The following is an 18,139-nucleotide window of genomic DNA, read 5'->3' on the forward strand; positions in this document are numbered from 1 at the left end:
CAATGCAACAGCAACATTAAATAACTCCACATCCAGTCGGAGAGAACCCACTGAACACAGAGAGCTAATTTTGGAGCGGCCTTCAAACAACCACCTGCTTGTGTCTCTCACTGAGCTGCAGACTCCGGGGGTGAAGGGACAGTGGACATAGACAGCAGGAGTTGTGTTGGGGTCTGTTGGAGGAGCGCTCTGTGTCCGGGGAGAATGTCAGGGAGTAACCAGCCACAGGACCTAGTGCTTATTAAAGAACTAGAGCTCATCTTGGATTCCTGCAAGCTGGAGCTCACACCAGTGGATGAAGTCTGGCCCAACCTGTACATAGGAAATGTGTGAGTGTCTCCTGTTAAAGAACAGAACTTGTGTAAGTGCATCTTGAAATAATTATTAATACTGTTTCACATGTTTTCTCTTTCATTCGTCTCTTTTATGTGTTTTTTCCAGGGCTGTAGCACAGAATAGAAAGACATTACAAAAGCTTGGCATCACTCATGTCCTGAATGTGGCACACTCAAAGCAGGGCAGCATCGGTGACCAGAGCTTTTATGGGAACACCTGCATTTACTTTGGCATCCCAGCAGAGGATTCAGAGCGCTTTGACCTCAGTCTGTACTTTAAACCCGCAGCTGACTTCATACATAATGCCCTGAAGAGCAAAGATGGTACAGTATAAATGTTACAGCCATTGTCTCATTACAGTTTTGCCTGTGTTGTCTTTTCACATTCTCCATACTGCCCTACAGCAAAAGTGCTGGTGCATTGCATCATGGGCATGAGTCGATCGGCCACTTTGGTCCTGGCATACTTGATGCTGCGGCAGCGTCTCCCACTGAGAGATGCCCTGAGGCGTGTCATCCAAAAACGAGCCATTTACCCCAACCAGAATTTCCTGTCCCTCCTCCTCAAGCTTGACGAACAGCTGACACTCAAACGGAGGTTGTGTCCTCTTCTCTGACATCCCTCTCTCTCTTTATTTCACCTCCTCTATGCTCCTTCATCACATTAGCCATTAGTAACCGCAATACCTCTCTCTCTTTCCATATGTTACCCTCTAATTATGGAAAAATAATGATTTGCTATCAAAATGTGTATGATGTAGTTAGAGGTATGAGTTGGTTTGTTGGTGGTGAACACTGGAGTGACATTTTAATTCCATGTTTTTAGTTCTAAGTTCTGGTTACAGCAGCAATGTTCTTGTGTAATATTGTAAATATCTGTACTGTACTGTCATATTTTGTTTTTCATATTCAAAAGTTACCTGTCAGTGTTGTCAGACATGTCTATAAGATTTGTAAATACAGCTTTATGACTGTTAATGTCCATTAAAGATGTTTTATAATATTTTATTGAAATATTTTGGCTGGATGGATATAAAGTGAGTAATATTGTGGAAATGAGGCACTGCATGTTTAAATGTGTTTTAACCTGTTAAAAATACACTTTTTAACAAGACAAAACCTTGTTACCTCGTTAAATCCCTCAAACCACAGTTTGTTTTTGTTTCAGCCAAATCATTTACATATTTTCTCTGGTTGAAAGCACTCAGATCTTATTAACTATTGCATCACCATTCTGACACAAACAAGCAATAGATTAGATTAAAATATACATTTTCACAAAAAAGAAAACCTTTGGTGAAGCATATGATGCAAATAATCTCAGCTTTCTAAATGGATTTCAACCTGGCCTCATTGCGACTGAGGCGCATTGACATACAGTAACCAACATTTTAACATTATTTTTAATTGATGATAAAATATAAATGTATTATGACTGAGTGAAAAAGAAAAGATTGCAGGATATGAAAGAATTAAATTAATTTGGTATTAAATTAATTCAAACTCTACAAGAGAAACAGTTAGAAAATGTCTTTTAACCTGTAGCTGATGTCATGCTGTCTCTGTTGTACAGTCATCTAAATGAGTAAAGAGAATGCTGTACATCTTACCTTCATATATATAACCTCACTTATCCTTAAACATTGTACCCCCAAGGCCATATGTGCCTTTTTTCTTCTTCTTACAAAATGCAATGAGTATAACCCATATTTTTGATTTATGGCAAATAATTCAATATGATCTAATAACACAACAAATGCAGCTAAAGTTAACACGTCACTGGTAAATGTTATTCACAGCCGCTATCATATTTCTTAAAGGAGCAGAGCAGCAGACGTTACTCTGCTCCTGGGTGGCAACATAGAGACACATACAGTGCTAATGTTAAAGTTCATAGCACAATGCCACATTGTCGTTAAGAATGAGAGTCCAGGAATGCAGTCAAAATGGATTAAATGTGTTTTAACATGCCTGGATGGCAACTACATTCTGCAGGATGTTTTGTCACTAATGAGTGTATGATTACAGTTATAAAAGGAAACAAGCTACAGTCATATGAGGGTGTGTGTGTTTGTAGAGAAACAAGAGCGAGCACGGTGGGAGAAGAGTTTGCATTGCCTTGAAGTGTGGGGAAACAGGTTTGTTTGCTCAGTCCATCATCACTGGCTTTACCACGGCAGATGATTGCATTAGTTTTCTAAGAGAAGGTCAATTGTGAGACAGTATACATTTTAAAGAAAGGCAGCAGTGGCTGTGAAACTTTGTTCATAATTTAACAGATATATATAACAATATAACGCCTGGTATATGCTTTGTGTTTATGTGTGTCAGTATGTCTCTTAGGGATCCGTCATACAACCCTCCTTCTGTGTCGGAGCTGCAGGAGTTCCTGCTGGCAGACAGACGACCTACCGGACATGTCAATCAAGTCTGGCCTAACCTTTTCATAGGCAATGAGTAGGTTCACACGCATTAACATGCACACCTACATCAATGTAAACATCCTCCTCTCATACAGACGTTGATGTGTGACTGGGTTTCAGGGTGGCAGCTCGTGACAAGGGTACTCTCCACAGTCTGGGCATAACTCACATTGTAAACGCTGCTCATAGACCCCCCAGCCCTGATGCAGGACCCTGTTTCTATGTCAACACTGGTCCACGTTTCTACAGAGACATGAAGGTGGATTATTATGGGGTGGATGCTGATGATGCAGTAGACTTCATCCTTAGTCCTTTCTTTTACCCAACAGCACGGTACATCAGAGCTGCATTGGCCGTGGGAGGCAAGTCAGTCACTATTACAGATATCTTGTGTGTGTATATAGAGTTACACTTAGTGTCCACTTTATTAGGTACACCTGTACAATCTAATGCAATTTAATACAACTCTGCTATAAACTTACATTTTATAATGCCTGTAATGTTGGTTTTTGTCATAGAGGTGTTAATTCAATTATGTTTTAGCACAGTTAGTGTTGTTCCAGACTGCATTATGTGGTGCTGAAGGTAACAGCAAATGTCCCTGTCCCAGGACGGGTGTTTGTCCACTGTCTGATGGGTGTGAGTCGCTCTGCAACACTGGTGCTGGCCTTCCTGATGATTGTTGAGGGCCTGAGGCTGCAGGAGGCGGTGGCTGCCGTCAGGCCACACAGAGACATCTGTCCCAACCCTGGCTTCCTGCAGCAGCTCCGCAGCCTCGACATGGGCCTGGAGAGGGAGAGGAGGAGGCGACGACAGGCCCAAACATTGTAAAGACACACACAAAGCTATCATCATTAATGCACCCAGACACACACATCTTGCTAACGTAATCTGTACTCTGCGCATGCGTCTGTAGCTATCTGTCGGAAGCTCCATCTTAAACCTGATGTTACGACCCCCTGTTGGTCTAGGGGAGTGGGGGCCATAAACATAAGCGAAACTGGTATAGATCTTAAAAAGGTAACTTTTATTGGTAACCCGGAGATGCAGACAGGTGTAAACCAAACGCTACTTCATACACAAGTGCCAGAACAAACTGGACCAGAGGCTACTATATCAGTATAGGAATGTAAGTTTTATTTGTTACATCAAAACAAAAGAAGAAACACAATTCAGGACTAGACTGCATTACCAGGGAAACTGATGTAGAATTGAGCACCGACAAATTATAACCAAACTGATAGACAAATAAGGAAATAACCCACACGCTCAAACCAAATACTATGGAAAAACACTATCTGCATGCTGCACACTACACAAAACACCCATGCAAAACGGTTACTCTGTCTTTCAGTTTCCCCCTTTAACACAGCCATAAACACAAAATATGGCCCATTCAAGGATCTAGTGTGAGCCCAATAAAACTAACCGGTGGGAAAAAACAGTGGTTGGCTCTCCTAATAACTTCTATTTGAAACAAGACAAACAGAAACACAGTAAGATACAAAAAAAACACTTTCCCCTCCCGCTGTTGAAGGCATGCAGGTGACTGGGATCTATATTTTCAAATATTCCTGTTACATTTATATATATATATAAAAAAAAAGGCTAAAATCTTGTTTAAAACCATCTTACACATCCCTGTGCTTTAGCTGATGTGTTTAAACAATCACTCCAAGCTTTGGACCCTCACCACCACGAAGTCTAATAAATAACAGGTTTTTAACAATTCTTCAACTTGTCTTTAATAAAATCAACTACAAATTATTCTAAGATCTAGTTCTGGACATGTATTATTAGCCTTAGATTTTTACACATTATTTTTTTAAAGTAAAACCCATTTAAAAATAGAGCCTATCCAATCAAGAACCAAACAAAGGCTGGCCTCAGCTGCTCCCTCAGGTGTGTGACTGCAGAAAGAAAGGACCAGGTGATCTTCCCTCCCCTATTTATAGACCGCCCCTTTACCTGGGTCCTAGTGCTAAACCTCTGTTGCCTTCCCTATCACACAGGTAACAATAAACAAAAAGAGGGTGGATGAGGGTGCTGTGAAAAATAACAAACCAAGTTAAAATAAAGAGGTCCTCAAAAGGAGGCCTGTACCCATCTATATATTTAAACAGGGTTAATTCTTGCTACAAAAAAAACAAAACACTACAAACAAAAATACTAAGTGAATTTTTCCACTACACACAATGTAGAGTTGACAAACAAGGTATGCAAATTGTTCCACTAAACACAATGTACAGCTAACAAGCAAAGTACACAGTCAATACCAGCAGCACACAAGTCAATAGGCGGTGACAAGCTGCCTCGAGCAACAGGTGGACTCTCCTTATGAGCAGGAGGTAATCAGTGTGGTGACGAGCCATTGGTTGAGCGGGAACAGAGGGAACCAATTGGTGGGACTGAAGTCAGCACCCCAGAAACCAGGAGGTAGGCCAGTCTTCATTCCACAGGGACACAGCCTACTTGGTAGAGGTGAGACAGAAAAGGGGAAACACAAAGGTGACAGTGACAGCCATGACACCTGACTCTTATCCAGTTTTAATCCACACTTTTATGTTAAATTTTTTATATCCTTTTTATTTAACTTAAGTTTTTAACTTAAGTGTTATGTGGGTGTGGTGTCCGAACGATAATGCTGCGATGATGTGTTGAGAAGAAATCCGCTCGACACTGTTCTTGATTATAAAAGTTTATTACATCAAAGAATTCAGCATCAATTACAAGCTCTGCAGCAGCTTGGAGAGTGACCCAGCCCGATGGCCACTCTGTCTCTCTGTACATCGAACACAGCTTATATAGGACATGTTTAGGTATCTGCTAAATACCATATAAGGGCACAGTGCTGTAGAATAAGTGTAGCCATCTGTTAGACACCACAGAAGGGTACAGTCCCTTCATTCATACTAATCTCTTCTTCCCCTAACACTGGGTCAGAGGTCAAATTCTATAGGAGGGTTCACTCTTTGTACACCCATCAATCATTACTTCCCCATAAGGGTTCACTGTCCCTCTCTCCAGCTGCAGAGCATTATGTTAAACTGTAATGGTCAAATGCACATATGTTATACACCACATGGGTTAAGGATTTTAGTCATCCGACATGGATTTCAAGCTAGATGACCGTAAAAACGCTACTGATCAAAACAAAGCTCCGACGACTAACGTTATGCTAGCCGAGATAACTCTGCCCCATGAGGACTGCACACTCCCTAAGAAAGCGAACAAAAAGATTGCTGACCTTATGAAAGACATCCGACGACTTTCAGAGGAACTCAAAGAGAAAGATTCCCTGCTGACTGGCTTTATGGAACAGATTGTTTCTCTTAGCGCAACCGCTAACATCCAGGACACCGTGCTGTGGGACCCCTCTAACCTTCCAAGGCTTTCCTCCTGCTCGACTCCGAAGCATCAGTCAACCTGGGCTGAAGTGGTGGTCCGTGGCTGCAGAGAGTCTCAGACGGGGCTGCCTCTCCTCCGCACGTCGGCCTCTCCAACTGCTATGCAGCCCTGTCTGACGACACTCCGGTCCATCCAGCAGATGCACCTGCGGCTTCGAGTCTCCCTGATACGGATCACTTTCGACAGACAGTGCCTGCCGACACTGTTGCATCTCCTCCACCAGCTACATCTCCTGCACTGGCGGCAAACGGTGATCAGCTGGGCCGCCGGTCTGCCGCTGGGCCTGATCGGCAGACCGTCATCCCGGTCAAAAACCTCCGCTTCCCGACGTAGGATCCTGAAGGAGGCTGTGCTCAGACGCTCCGGAGGCCGTCTCTACCCTGCACCGTCTGGTAGTCCTTCTCTCAGAAATGTTAGCTGCTCACATACAGCATGTGGTGCGGTCCTCCCCTCAGGACTTACGTGAATGATTAATCATTCATGCAGCACACCTGGACACACCACCGGTCACTGAACAGATCTCTGCCTCACTTCCACAAACAACTGTTTCCACCTGCTGGCATGTAAAGCCGTCTGCTCCCAGCGCTGTTCCAAAGACTTCTATTCCTGTCATCATCACGCATAGACCAGTAAACCGAAATGTGCACATCCCACACAGAAATAATAGTAATCTTATAAGGATTAGGACACCTGCACCAACTCCAGCACCTAGAATAAACTCATTTAAAAAGGCTCTCTTCAATGTGAGATCACTTTCAAGTAAGATTTTTATCTTAAATGATTTTATCTTGTCTGCAAATCTAGATTTTATGTTTTTAACTGAATCCTGGTTGCAAATGAATCACTATAGCCAGCTATCTGAACTGTGTCCGCCTCAATATGATTGTTTTAGTCAACCGAGGGTCAGTGGTCGTGGTGGTGGGCTAGTGAGCGTGTATAGGGAAAATTTTAAAGGTCATCAAGTACGCTGTGATGAATTTAACTCCTTTGAAGTTCTCACTCTTAAACTTGGAGGGCTGCAACCTATCATATTTGTTATAATTTATCGTCCCCCAAAACAGCCTGGAGGATTTTTATTAGAACTTCCTGAATTTTTATCTACTCTGGTTTTAAATTGTGACAGAATTGTTCTTCTTGGCGATTTTAATATTCATGTTGATGACCCCACCAATGTTAATGCAACTGACTTTTTAAATATGGCAACTTCTTTTAACTTCAAACACATAACCGTGGTCATACACTGGACTTGGTGTTTATCCTGGGTGTCAGCATTTTCTCTGTGGAATTAATGGACATGACCATATCTGACCACAGATGTATTGTTTTTAGCTGCGATTCGCCTGTTACTCATGCCGCCTCACCAAGCCCTGTGTGTTCTCGCATCTTTAATGAACAAAGTGTTTCAAAGTTTTGTGCATTCTTTCAGAGCCAAAGCCAACACCTGTCTGATTCCAACACCAACAATCTGGTCGATCACTTCAATCATATCTGCTTGTCGTCACTAAATATTACTGCTCCTCTAAAGGTTAGGCCTACGTCTAAAGCTAGTAAGCAACCCTGGATAAATGACAACATTCACAGCCTAAAAACGGAATGCAGGAAAGCAGAGCGCAGATGGAAAAAATCCAGTCTCCAAGTCCATTGCCTCAGTCTGAAGGATTTATTAACTAACTACAATAACATGGTTAAGGATGCAAGAACACACTATTTTTCTGAACTCATTACTGCACATAAACACAATCCCAGGTTTCTGTTTAAGACTGTGGATCAACTGGTAAACCCAACCCCTCCTTGTGCCTCAGCTGGAAGTAATGATGACTGTGAATTGTTTTTATCTTATTTTACCAATAAGGTGGTGTCAATCAGAGTCTCTATTACCCCCGCGGCCTCTTACTCAGAGGTTCCTCACCAGCAACAAGAGAGTTTTAACCAGTTTTATCCCATCCACTTGTCTGAGCTTTTAAAAACAGTATCACAAATGAGAGTGTCCTCCAGCCCACTTGATGTAATACCTGAAAGTATGAAAGTAATGGATTCTGTTGGGCCCCATTTGATCTCTGTTTTCAGCAGCTCCCTATCTACTGGTTGTGTCCCTGATTATTTTAAAGCGGCTTGTGTGAACCCATTTTTGAAGAAACCTGGTTTAGATCCCTCCATCCTAGAAAATTTTAGACCAATTTCAAAACTGCCTTTTATTGCAAAGATTCTAGAAAGAATTGTGTCCAAACAGCTGCTCACTGTACTGGAAAATAACTAAATATTTGAAAAGTTTCAGTCTGGTTTCAGGAAGTACCACAGCACTGAGACTGCCCTGCTTAAAGTCCCCAATGACCTTTAATGTCTGCTGATGATGGCATGTGCTCAGTCCTGATCCATTGATCACAACATCATTTTAGACAGACTGAGGCACTGGGTGGGGATCTCTGGTACTGCCCTAGAATGGTTTTCATCCTACCTGTCAAATAGGAAGTTTTGCGTGTCTGTAAAAAACTATATCTCTTCGTTCTGTCCAGTTAAATATGGTGTGCCTCAGGGGTCGGTCTTAGGACCCATTTTGTTTTCCTTGTATCTGCTTCCCCTTGGACATATTTTCCATAAACATGGCATTTCTTTTCATATTTATGCCGATGACTTAACAACTGCCTTTGTGAAGTTAAAAAATGGATGTCAAATAATTTCCTCCAGCTGAACTCAGACAAAACAGAAATCTTGGTCATTGGGTCCCAGCAGATGGCAAATCAAATACTGCCATCTGCTGGTTCCCTAGTAAGTCACATTAAGCCTGTAGCAAAGAACCTTGGTGTCTGGTCTGATAGTAATTTAAATTTCAAGCAGCACACCACAAAGCTTGTTCAATCATGTTTTTATCAACTTAGAAATATAGCAAAAATTCGATCTATGTTAACTTTTAAGACCATTTTACACGCCTTCATCTCATCACGCCTGGACTATTGCAACAGCCTTTTCACCTGTTTAACCCATAAATCTACTGATCGACTCCAGACTGCCCAGAACTCAGCTGCCAGGCTTTTAACCAGAACAAAGAAATATGACCACATTACTCCTATTTTAGCTTCATTACACTGGCTCCCAGTATGTTTTAGAATTGACTTTAAAATTCGATTGATCACTTTTAAAGCTCTTCATGGCCTCTCGCCTTGTTATATTTCTGACCTTTTAGTCCCATACGCACCTTGAGATCCTCGGGCAGAGGTCTGCTGTCTGTTCCAGAGTCTCGACTGAAAACTAAAGGGGACAGAGCGTTTGCTGTCAGGGCCCCGAGGCTCTGGAACAGCCTGCCCGAGGAAATCAGGTCAGCTGAGTCAGTGAACTCTTTTAAGTCCCTTCTTAAAACATACTTTTATAGGAGAGCCTTTCCCAATCTTATTTTACTTTATTTTATCCCTTTTATTTTATTCTATTTTACTTATTTTATATTTATCTTGAACGTGTATTTTAGTCTTTTCAATGTTTTCCTGCTTTTATCTTGTATTGTTTTTGTATTATTGTCTTTACACTTGTTAAAGCACTTTGTAACTTGTTTTTGAAAAGTGCTCTACAAATAAAGATTACTATTATTATTATTATTATTATTATTGCTACAGAGGTCACTCAGCCCAGGAGGAGGAAACACCATCTCTGACAGAGCTGAGGCAAATTATCTGGACCAACAGGAAGCCAGTAGCACCTGTAAATCAAGTCTGGCCCAACCTGTACATCGGAGATGTGTGAGTAGAAAAATCACAACTAGCAGCTTAAAATTGTGTAAATGACAATAAATCAGTTTGTATGTGGCATGTGTCTGTAGGTCTGTGGCACAAGATAGAACCACACTCTCATCTCTGGGTGTAACTCACATACTGAATGCAGCAGCAGGTCGACACCGGATCAACACAGGTCAGCAGTTCTACAGTGACCTTGAAGTGGAATACCATGGTGTTGAAGCTGCAGATCATCCGGAGTTTAACCTCCGACCTTTCTTCAACCCTGCTGCACAGTTCATAGACAGTTCTCTGAAGCAAAATGGTCAGTGTGCAAATATGACAGCAAAAGACAATTCTTAATGTAGATAGCAACATAAATGCACTGATGGGACAAAAACTATACAAACACATCTGAAACATGTAATTCATTCATTCACAATGCATTAGCTTCAGAAGCTGAGAGCTGAAACAAAGAGCTAGATCTGGGAGATAAATTATTACCTAAAAAGAAAGGGGCTAAACAGCATTGCACTGGAAAATCTGAAAGACAAAATGCATTGATTACAAGCATGTTCCGATCTGATTGACAAATGAATGAAGTGAACAAATTACTGCTAGTTTAAGCACTGCAGACATGGGAAGTGCAGATGGCTTGTAAGTTTGTTTATAACCTGAAGTCTACTGAAAGGTACTTATAACTGAAGTGTAAGGTCTGAAAGGAGTGTAATAAAATTTAATGTAAGCTCATGTTACCTTTAAGGGCTTTTATTTTGAAAATATTGCATACTGTCTGAGGGCTTTTATTTTGATCAGACCTCCACCAGGGCCCTCATGTGAGTTCTTGTTAGCTGGTTGGGATTCAATGTGTGTTTCTGACACTATATCTGTTTCTATATATGTGAATGTTTGTGACAGAGGTAGTTCTGAATTGTGAATTAAACCTGAAACAGCTCAAAGTTTGGCGGAAGTGATGATAACACAGAGACCTGGCAAGGTACCTCTCGAACAATACATAAAAACTCAAAAACTGTAAAATATATTGCAAACATGAATACAAGTTTAATAGTGCAGTCTTGTGATCCATTAAAGTTTAAATGAAATCTGTAGCAGAAAGTATGCTGAAGTAGTAGAACTTCAAAGTGGAGTAGGTTAAGGTAGATTTGAAGAAGCCTAATATTTTGAAATTTATAAATTAAATCATAATGTTGTTAAAGATCTTACAGTATATTAAATAAGATTACATTAAAGCCATTACATAACATTTGTTGCCATTGAGCAACACGTACACTTTCCATTAACAATCAGTGAGGTGTAGACATAATTTAAAGGCCCCTCAGACTTCCATCAGATGCTATTCATTCATTGGCTAGACTGGATGAGGGGGGTTGGGTTTGTGTGAGTAAAATGGGAGTATTATTAGGAGAACTGAAATCATCTGTGGAGCTATGGAAAAATCTCCCTTTTGCTTTTGTTTTTGGGATTTTCATCTAAGTTGAAGAAAATATTATACTAATAAACGCTGAACTGGAGTAGTGAAGCAGTTTCCATGCACGGGCTGCCGACAGCGGCAGCAGGTTGAGGCCCCAGTATTCAACGAGTTTTGTCGCCACCTTGACGGTGAAATAGAATATTCATCAATAAGCACAATGTCATTTAATGATTTGAATTGAATAAATGCAATTAAATTAAATTGTTACATTAAAACCATTACATTACATTAAAGACAGTAAATCTTATACTGTAATCTGCTGCTGAATCAGCATTTATACTAACGACGGCTGAGTTCCATTTAGCTGCTTGTGGTTTAAGTCTAGAAAAACACTCGTGTTCAAATGGCTTTCAAATGTGCTTTGAAAATGTTCTGGAGACTTTTTGCCCGTTTCAAGGGATAAGAACAGATAAAATGTATAAATGTTGGGACATTTGAATCAATAAGACATTTTTTAATAAGTGTTATTACACATACTAATCAATGTATCTTCCAGGGAAGGTGCTTGTGCACTGTGCAATGGGTGTCAGTCGCTCTGGAGCGCTGGTTCTTGCATATCTGATGATCTGCCATGGCCTGTCATTAGTGGAGGCCATCATTGCTGTGCGTCTGAACCGGGACATTGGACCCAACTCTGGATTTCTGGAGCAGCTGAGGCAGCTGGAGCTGAGCCTCCACCCACAGAGCGGACACACCACTAAGCAGGACCACAGTGACACATCATGACGGAGCATGCCCTTTCAGGCACCTGTTTGATTTAAACGCACATTTTCTGTTATAACAATTAAATCAGACAAATAGAAATGTCATGTTACAAGAAAAGCGCCAATGTCTTTGTTAACACTTTGTGCAACATAACAAGTGAATGCTTTAACTTTTATGTCCCCAGAAATAACTGCACTGACCGTGCTAACTGATCCCCACACCTGTCCACACATTAGTGACATTCTTACAATGACAATAACGAATGACACTTACTTACTAAACATCTTTTTGTTTTCTGGCATTGTTTCTCACAATTCAGTGTTTCTTTACCATACAGGGTAAAGGAACGTAATCCTACATTAGAGGATTCATATCACATTAGGAAGGCAGTGAGAAAGCGTGTGTGTGTGTGTGTGTGTGAATGTGTGTGTGTGTGTGTGTGTGTGTGTGTGTCTGTGTGGTTGTGTGTGTCTGTGTGTCACGTTGTTGAGATCAGGTGTTGTAGCCCAGCTGCCTAAAAATATCATCTTAAACACAGAGCCTGAGAGAGCAGTTACCATTCCAGATCTGTCTAAGGGTCTGTGTTGATACACACACACAGTTCACACATGTCCACTGAGAAAAGGTTGAGGTGCTGGTCTGCAAAACTGCTCAGGAACGGATTTAAAGCTTTAAACAGTTACAAGAAAGAGGTGAGTAACTGTTTTCTACCACAGCACTTTATTATGATAATCAGCCTGCAGGGTATATGATTACAGAGCAAGGCAGCAGTGTATCTTATGGCCTCACAGTTCTCTTTAAACAGCCAACATCATGAGCAGATCAGACATCTTCACTTCATCCTGGGACATCACATCACTCCAAACCACTCAATCGGAATGATGTAGTAAGAGTTTGGTATAAAAAGGAGCATGAAAGTGCAGCAGATACAACAGAGGTGTAGAATGACAGTAAGACTGTGGAGGACCTAAATATCCTTGCAAAAGGGCATAATGGTACTCCAATCTTTAGCTGATAAAAATGAGCAATAAACAAAAATGAGTAAAATCAATGTTAAAAGCTAATAAATGGCTCAAATTATAAGTTTAATAAATTAATGAATTAAAACATGAATTAAAATATCTTTTACCCATACATTTTTGTTATACAATAGATCTTTTATAAATTTAAACAATAAATTCATAATTAAATGTTAAACAGGTTTTCACGTTTTGTTTTGTTTTTGTCCCCTATTCCCCATGTGCTGTTTTATCTCTTATCACTATTTAAAATCTATTATCATTTAAGTGCCATGGCAACTTGTTAATGGTGGCTACAAAGAAGTGCAGTCTGCTCACCATGGAGAGTTTCATCCAACAGCTGACAAGTGAGGTTTTGTAACAAAAAAACGGCAGAGCTCCACATAAGTGACAAAAGAACTGGTGAATGGAAATGCATGCGAGATACCAAGTGGTCCCTAACTTTACTGTTAAACTGTCATCACAGCAGTTATGTTTTAAGAACAATTTAGTTTTAATTTGTGTACATATGGTTTGATTTGTTTTATTTAGTTATATATAAATCCCTAAATAAATAAAAAAATAATATTTTCCTGATAAATGAATCACATCAAAGCTTATATTGATTTAAATGTTGACTAAGAGTCCAAAACTCAGAGGAAGTCAGCTAAATTTAAAAAGAAAGAAAAAAAATTACCTATTAACTTTATGTTGATCAACGAATCCAGAGGTATCCCTAAAGCTGATGATACACAGAGCAACTTTTAGAGCAATCGTGCAGGGCAACATTGCCGTCAATTGTAATGAGTAGTTACTACCGTAAACCCCTTCCCCCACCACTCCGCCACCCGTCCCGCACCGCCGCTATCCATTCAAAATATAGTCGGACTTGCCACTAGCAAGACTGCCCAGCAACATTGCTCAAAAAGTTGCCTCGTGTATCATCTGCTTTATTTTACTTGCTTAGTTTTCTTCAGTTCCATGATCATCATGTTATGATTGTGTTATTTGATCCCATTCAACAATTAAGCCAAGATAGTCTAATACTGCTGTTTGACATAACTTCAAACCAAATACATTTTTAAAAAAAAGGTCTGTCCTGAGGCATCTATTAGTTTCTGACTCTGGGATAGACAATAAAATTCCCCAATACTGTGCCTCTGAACTGTCTCTTTAACCAAATCACACACATTTAGGCTTTTCTATTTTGATAACGTAATATTTCTCGACTTCCATTCACTGACCCTCCCCTGAAATTGTTGCAGCTCCAAGACTGTGTATCAAAATATTACAGGTGTATAGGTTTTAATGTTACATCTACACAGCTTGGGAACAGATAACTATGTGTAGAATTTGTTTTTGTTTGTTTTGTGATCAAGTCCAGGGATGTGTGTGTGTCTTTTCTGGGTAGCAGAGGTGAGCTATGTCCTCCTGTGTGGTGAAGTCCAGAAGCAGGAACCCGTACACAGCGGTGCGGGTGGACCCAGACAGTGATTACATCACTCCGGGGACATTAGACCTGGAGCAGCTGTTCTGGACCGGCACCGGGGCCCAGTATGCACATGTCAACCAGGTCTGGCCCAGTGTCTACATCGGGGATGAGTGAGTAAATGCACACAGAGATTAGGTTCAAAATTCATGATGGCAGCTTCATATTGAGTCTGTGTGTTGCATTAAAACAGGAAAACAGCTCTGGAGCGACCAGGCCTGAGGGATCTGGGTATCACACATGTCCTTAATGCAGCAGAGGGAAAGTGGAATAACGTGCTTACTGGTGCTGAATACTACAGTGACATGGACATCCAGTACTATGGTGTAGAGGCTGATGATAAACCCACCTTCAACATCTCCCAGTACTTCTGCCCCGCAGCCCAGTTCATCCATGAGGCCCTCAGTCACCCACAGAGTAAGTCCTGGATCAAATCATTCTCTGGGGAAGCTTGTATGCTTCACTGTGGTAACACTTTCTATGAAGGTCATCGCTATAATGCATATATTTATAACACGATATAATGCGTCCATAAGACATTATAACAGATATTATAATCACTTACAAACATGCATTAGGCGCTATAGCAACGTTCATAACGTATTATGACCTTTTGATTTAATGTTTTATAACTAATAGTAATACCAGTTTATATTAATGGTTGGCAAGAATCTCCAACCATGTTCCATAACACATTATAACCACCGACTCTGCCTTGTTATAAATACACTTTAGTCACAATTAAGAATTAGTGATATAAAATGGAATAATAGCTTATATTAATGTTTAATGTTATATAGCATGTCTTTGTTTGCCAAGAGATTCTCATCCCTACTGCCCAAACAGTGTTCCCATTCAATTCCTTTAAAATGTCTTTTAATAGGCTACGTTTTGTGAAGTGGTTGTCTTTAATTGTCCACTGCATCTGTTAGGGCCTGTCCACAGGCTCGCCATTCATCAACAACATCTGAGCCTCTTCTTACAGATGTTGGTCGGCAACAGGTCTTCTCTTGAGTGATCTTTCACCACCCTGACAACGAGTTTTCTGGATGTAATTATGTTGTGTTTTTGTGCTAAACCGCAAAATGTTCAAAATTCATACTGATTGTTCATAAAGGGAAGAAACATAAATAAAAGTTGTTTTCCTGCGCAAAATGCGTGTCACTTTACTTAAAGCAAACAATGACGTGTTATAAGGTCTTATAATTAGTTCATATGGTATTATGTCCACCTGTAATATATTATACAGGGATAGATATTTTAACACTTTACTTAAAGCAAACAAAGACATGCTATATAACATTAAACATTAATATAAGCTATTATTCCATTTTATATCACTAATTCTAAATGGTGACTAAAGTGTATTTATAACGAGGCAGAGTCGGTGGTTATAATGTGTTATGGAACATGGTCGGAGATTCTTGCCGCACATTGATATAAACTAGTATTACTATTAGTTATAAAACATTAAATTAAAAGGTCATAATACGTTATGAACTTTGCTATAGCGTCTAATGCATGTTTGTAAGTGATTATAAAAACTGTTATAATGTCTTATGGACGCATTATATCGTGTTATAAATATATGCATAAGTCGTTATAGCGATGACCTTCATAGAAAGTGTTACCCTTCACTGTTTCTAATGAATCCATCCATCTTTGCCTAATTTTGTTCTAGACAAGGTGCTGGTGCACTGTGTGATGGGTCGGAGCAGATCAGCGACTCTGGTCTTGGCATACCTGATGATGAAACACAGCTTAACTGTCGTGGAGGCTATTGAGCATGTGCGACAGCACCGTTGCATCCTGCCCAATCACGGCTTCCTAAAACAGCTCAGAGCGCTGGACATCACAATACAAGAGGAGAGGCTGAGACAAAAGAGAGAGACGACCTATAGTACACAATAGATGCCTGTGTTTACTACTTCAGTTTTTCTTCTGAATTTATCTGATACAAAAATGTTCTTTGTTTCTTTAACTATTATCATTGTATTGTCATTAAAATGTTTTGTTTTTCACAACTGTGTCATGTCCGTCTTATAAAGTTCAAATGCAACATTTTAGAATGGGGTGTCCTAAAGGTGTTTTTTAACATCAGGCATCATAATGCTGGTACTGATCAGAGAATGGACAGTAACTCTCAGAATATTGTGGAAGTTTGTTTTTGTTCCCTAATTTAAGTCAAAAAGTGAAACTTTCATATGTTCTAGATACATTTTATACAGTTTTAATCTTGAAATACTAGAATATTCTACATATATAAAGTGTGTGTTCATTTCACCTGTGGGGCACCTGTGAGGTTGAAGGCTTGTTTCTGTCTGCCTGGGAAGTTTCCTGCATTTGGTCTTCCACAATGAAAGATTAAATTAAATTACTTTACCAGACCAGTACTGGTTATGGTTCCCAGTATTTTGGCTCGTACATGCATTTGCGAGTGTGTTTATAATCTCTTTATTGCTCCAAATAGCTGACACTAGATTTCTTGCTAATTCGCTCATAGTGCCACACGTTACATCCGTACAGATAATTCACATCAATAACACAAGATCCCGCCAGTATGGAGGGATTATTTGATCAGAACTAAAACTAAAAGTTTAAAACTAAAAGTCGAAATCGAAAACTAAAAGTCAAAATCCGAAACTAAAAGTTCAAATCAAAAACTAAAAGTCGAAATCGAAAATGAATTTGGTATTTAGGATAGGGCATTTAGTCGTTTAGCTATTTAGGATTGGGGATTTAGGATAGGGCATTTTGTATTTAGGATTGGGGATTTGGGGATTTAGGATTGGGGTTTTGAGGATTTGGGGATTGCACTAGCTCTGTATTATGTGAGGTTAACGGGTTCTTCGGTTCATAACACAGGCACCCCCTTACATATTGTTTAGAGTGTCAGTGTGTTTCTTCATGTATTGTTTTGTGATACTTTTTCTTTTTGGTATTGTTTAATTATGTATTGTGCTGCAGTGTCCTGTACACAAGCAGGGCATTGTTAAAGAGGTGGTATTATGCTCATTTTCAGGTTCAAAATCTTAATTAGGGGTTGTACCAGAACAGGTTTACACGGTTTAATAGGAAAAAAACCCACCATATTTTTCTAATACTGCACATTGCTGCAGCTCCTCTTTTCACCCTATGTGTTGTACGCTCCGCTCTTGAGCTACAGAGTGATACATCTTACTTGTACAAAATCTTTGTTGGGAGTTGCACATGCACAGTTCCCAGGTAAGGACTACTAGCCAATCAGAAGCAGAGAAGGGCGGGTCGTAAGAAACAAGGTAGTGTGATCCAAATCAAAGCCACTTCAGACTGCGACCATAACCTAACTTGACTCTACTTTGCCCTGCTCCGTTTTCCAAGTATATCCAGCCGCAGCCTGCAGCCCGCAGCCCGCAGCCTGTAGCCCGCAGCCCGCAGACAAACGTGACGGAAGTTGACGGAAGTTGAACTTCCAAATATGGTTTGTCCCAGAAGACACCGTGCACAAAACGTGATGACGTTATCTCGGCTCACGTACAGGATAGATCCTAATGCAAACCGTTTTATTCTTTAGAAGCCAACAACACAACTTTAAATACACTTCTGAGA

At 40.2% G+C, this 18,139-nt stretch overlaps 3 protein-coding genes across 3 annotated transcripts; all 3 read left to right on the forward strand.

The window, feature by feature from the left end:
* Positions 1-177: 177 nt before the first annotated feature.
* Positions 178-1,338, forward strand: zgc:153981 (dual specificity protein phosphatase family protein). The gene is made up of 3 exons (XM_038737315.1): positions 178-329; positions 442-659; positions 741-1,338. Exons 1-3 carry the CDS (start codon positions 205-207, stop codon positions 950-952), a joined length of 555 nt encoding a protein of 184 aa, XP_038593243.1. The 5' UTR covers positions 178-204; the 3' UTR covers positions 953-1,338.
* Positions 1,339-2,406: 1,068 nt separating this feature from the next.
* Positions 2,407-12,181, forward strand: LOC119917707 (dual specificity phosphatase 29-like). The gene is made up of 7 exons (XM_038738118.1): positions 2,407-2,473; positions 2,667-2,792; positions 2,879-3,120; positions 3,369-3,585; positions 9,772-9,894; positions 9,975-10,192; positions 11,856-12,181. The coding sequence occupies exons 2-7, from the start codon at positions 2,668-2,670 to the stop codon at positions 12,083-12,085; spliced, it is 1,155 nt and encodes a 384-aa protein (XP_038594046.1). The 5' UTR covers positions 2,407-2,473; position 2,667; the 3' UTR covers positions 12,086-12,181.
* Positions 12,182-12,302: 121 nt separating this feature from the next.
* Positions 12,303-16,559, forward strand: LOC119917708 (dual specificity phosphatase 29). Its single transcript, XM_038738119.1, has 4 exons — positions 12,303-12,756; positions 14,477-14,664; positions 14,745-14,968; positions 16,233-16,559. The coding sequence occupies exons 2-4, from the start codon at positions 14,486-14,488 to the stop codon at positions 16,460-16,462; spliced, it is 633 nt and encodes a 210-aa protein (XP_038594047.1). The 5' UTR covers positions 12,303-12,756; positions 14,477-14,485; the 3' UTR covers positions 16,463-16,559.
* The last annotated feature ends 1,580 nt before the right edge of the window (positions 16,560-18,139 follow it).

This window comes from Micropterus salmoides, unplaced genomic scaffold (genome assembly GCF_014851395.1).
Source record: "Micropterus salmoides isolate LMB-PRFRI ecotype aquatic unplaced genomic scaffold, ASM1485139v1 Ms_hic_scaffold_22, whole genome shotgun sequence".
Classification (NCBI taxonomy): domain Eukaryota; kingdom Metazoa; phylum Chordata; class Actinopteri; order Centrarchiformes; family Centrarchidae; genus Micropterus; species Micropterus salmoides.

Coding starts and splice junctions, on each gene's coding strand:
- LOC119917707 (XM_038738118.1), top strand. CDS start 2,668: ATGTCTCTTAGGGATCCGTCATACAACCCTCCTTCTGTGTCGGAGCTG. Junction 3,586..9,771: donor CGACGACAGGCCCAAACATT/GTAAAGACACAC, acceptor TTATTGCTACAG/AGGTCACTCAGCCCAGGAGG. Junction 9,895..9,974: donor AACCTGTACATCGGAGATGT/GTGAGTAGAAAA, acceptor ATGTGTCTGTAG/GTCTGTGGCACAAGATAGAA.
- LOC119917708 (XM_038738119.1), top strand. CDS start 14,486: ATGTCCTCCTGTGTGGTGAAGTCCAGAAGCAGGAACCCGTACACAGCG. Junction 14,665..14,744: donor AGTGTCTACATCGGGGATGA/GTGAGTAAATGC, acceptor GCATTAAAACAG/GAAAACAGCTCTGGAGCGAC. Junction 14,969..16,232: donor GGCCCTCAGTCACCCACAGA/GTAAGTCCTGGA, acceptor ATTTTGTTCTAG/ACAAGGTGCTGGTGCACTGT.
- zgc:153981 (XM_038737315.1), top strand. CDS start 205: ATGTCAGGGAGTAACCAGCCACAGGACCTAGTGCTTATTAAAGAACTA. Junction 330..441: donor AACCTGTACATAGGAAATGT/GTGAGTGTCTCC, acceptor TGTTTTTTCCAG/GGCTGTAGCACAGAATAGAA. Junction 660..740: donor TGCCCTGAAGAGCAAAGATG/GTACAGTATAAA, acceptor ACTGCCCTACAG/CAAAAGTGCTGGTGCATTGC.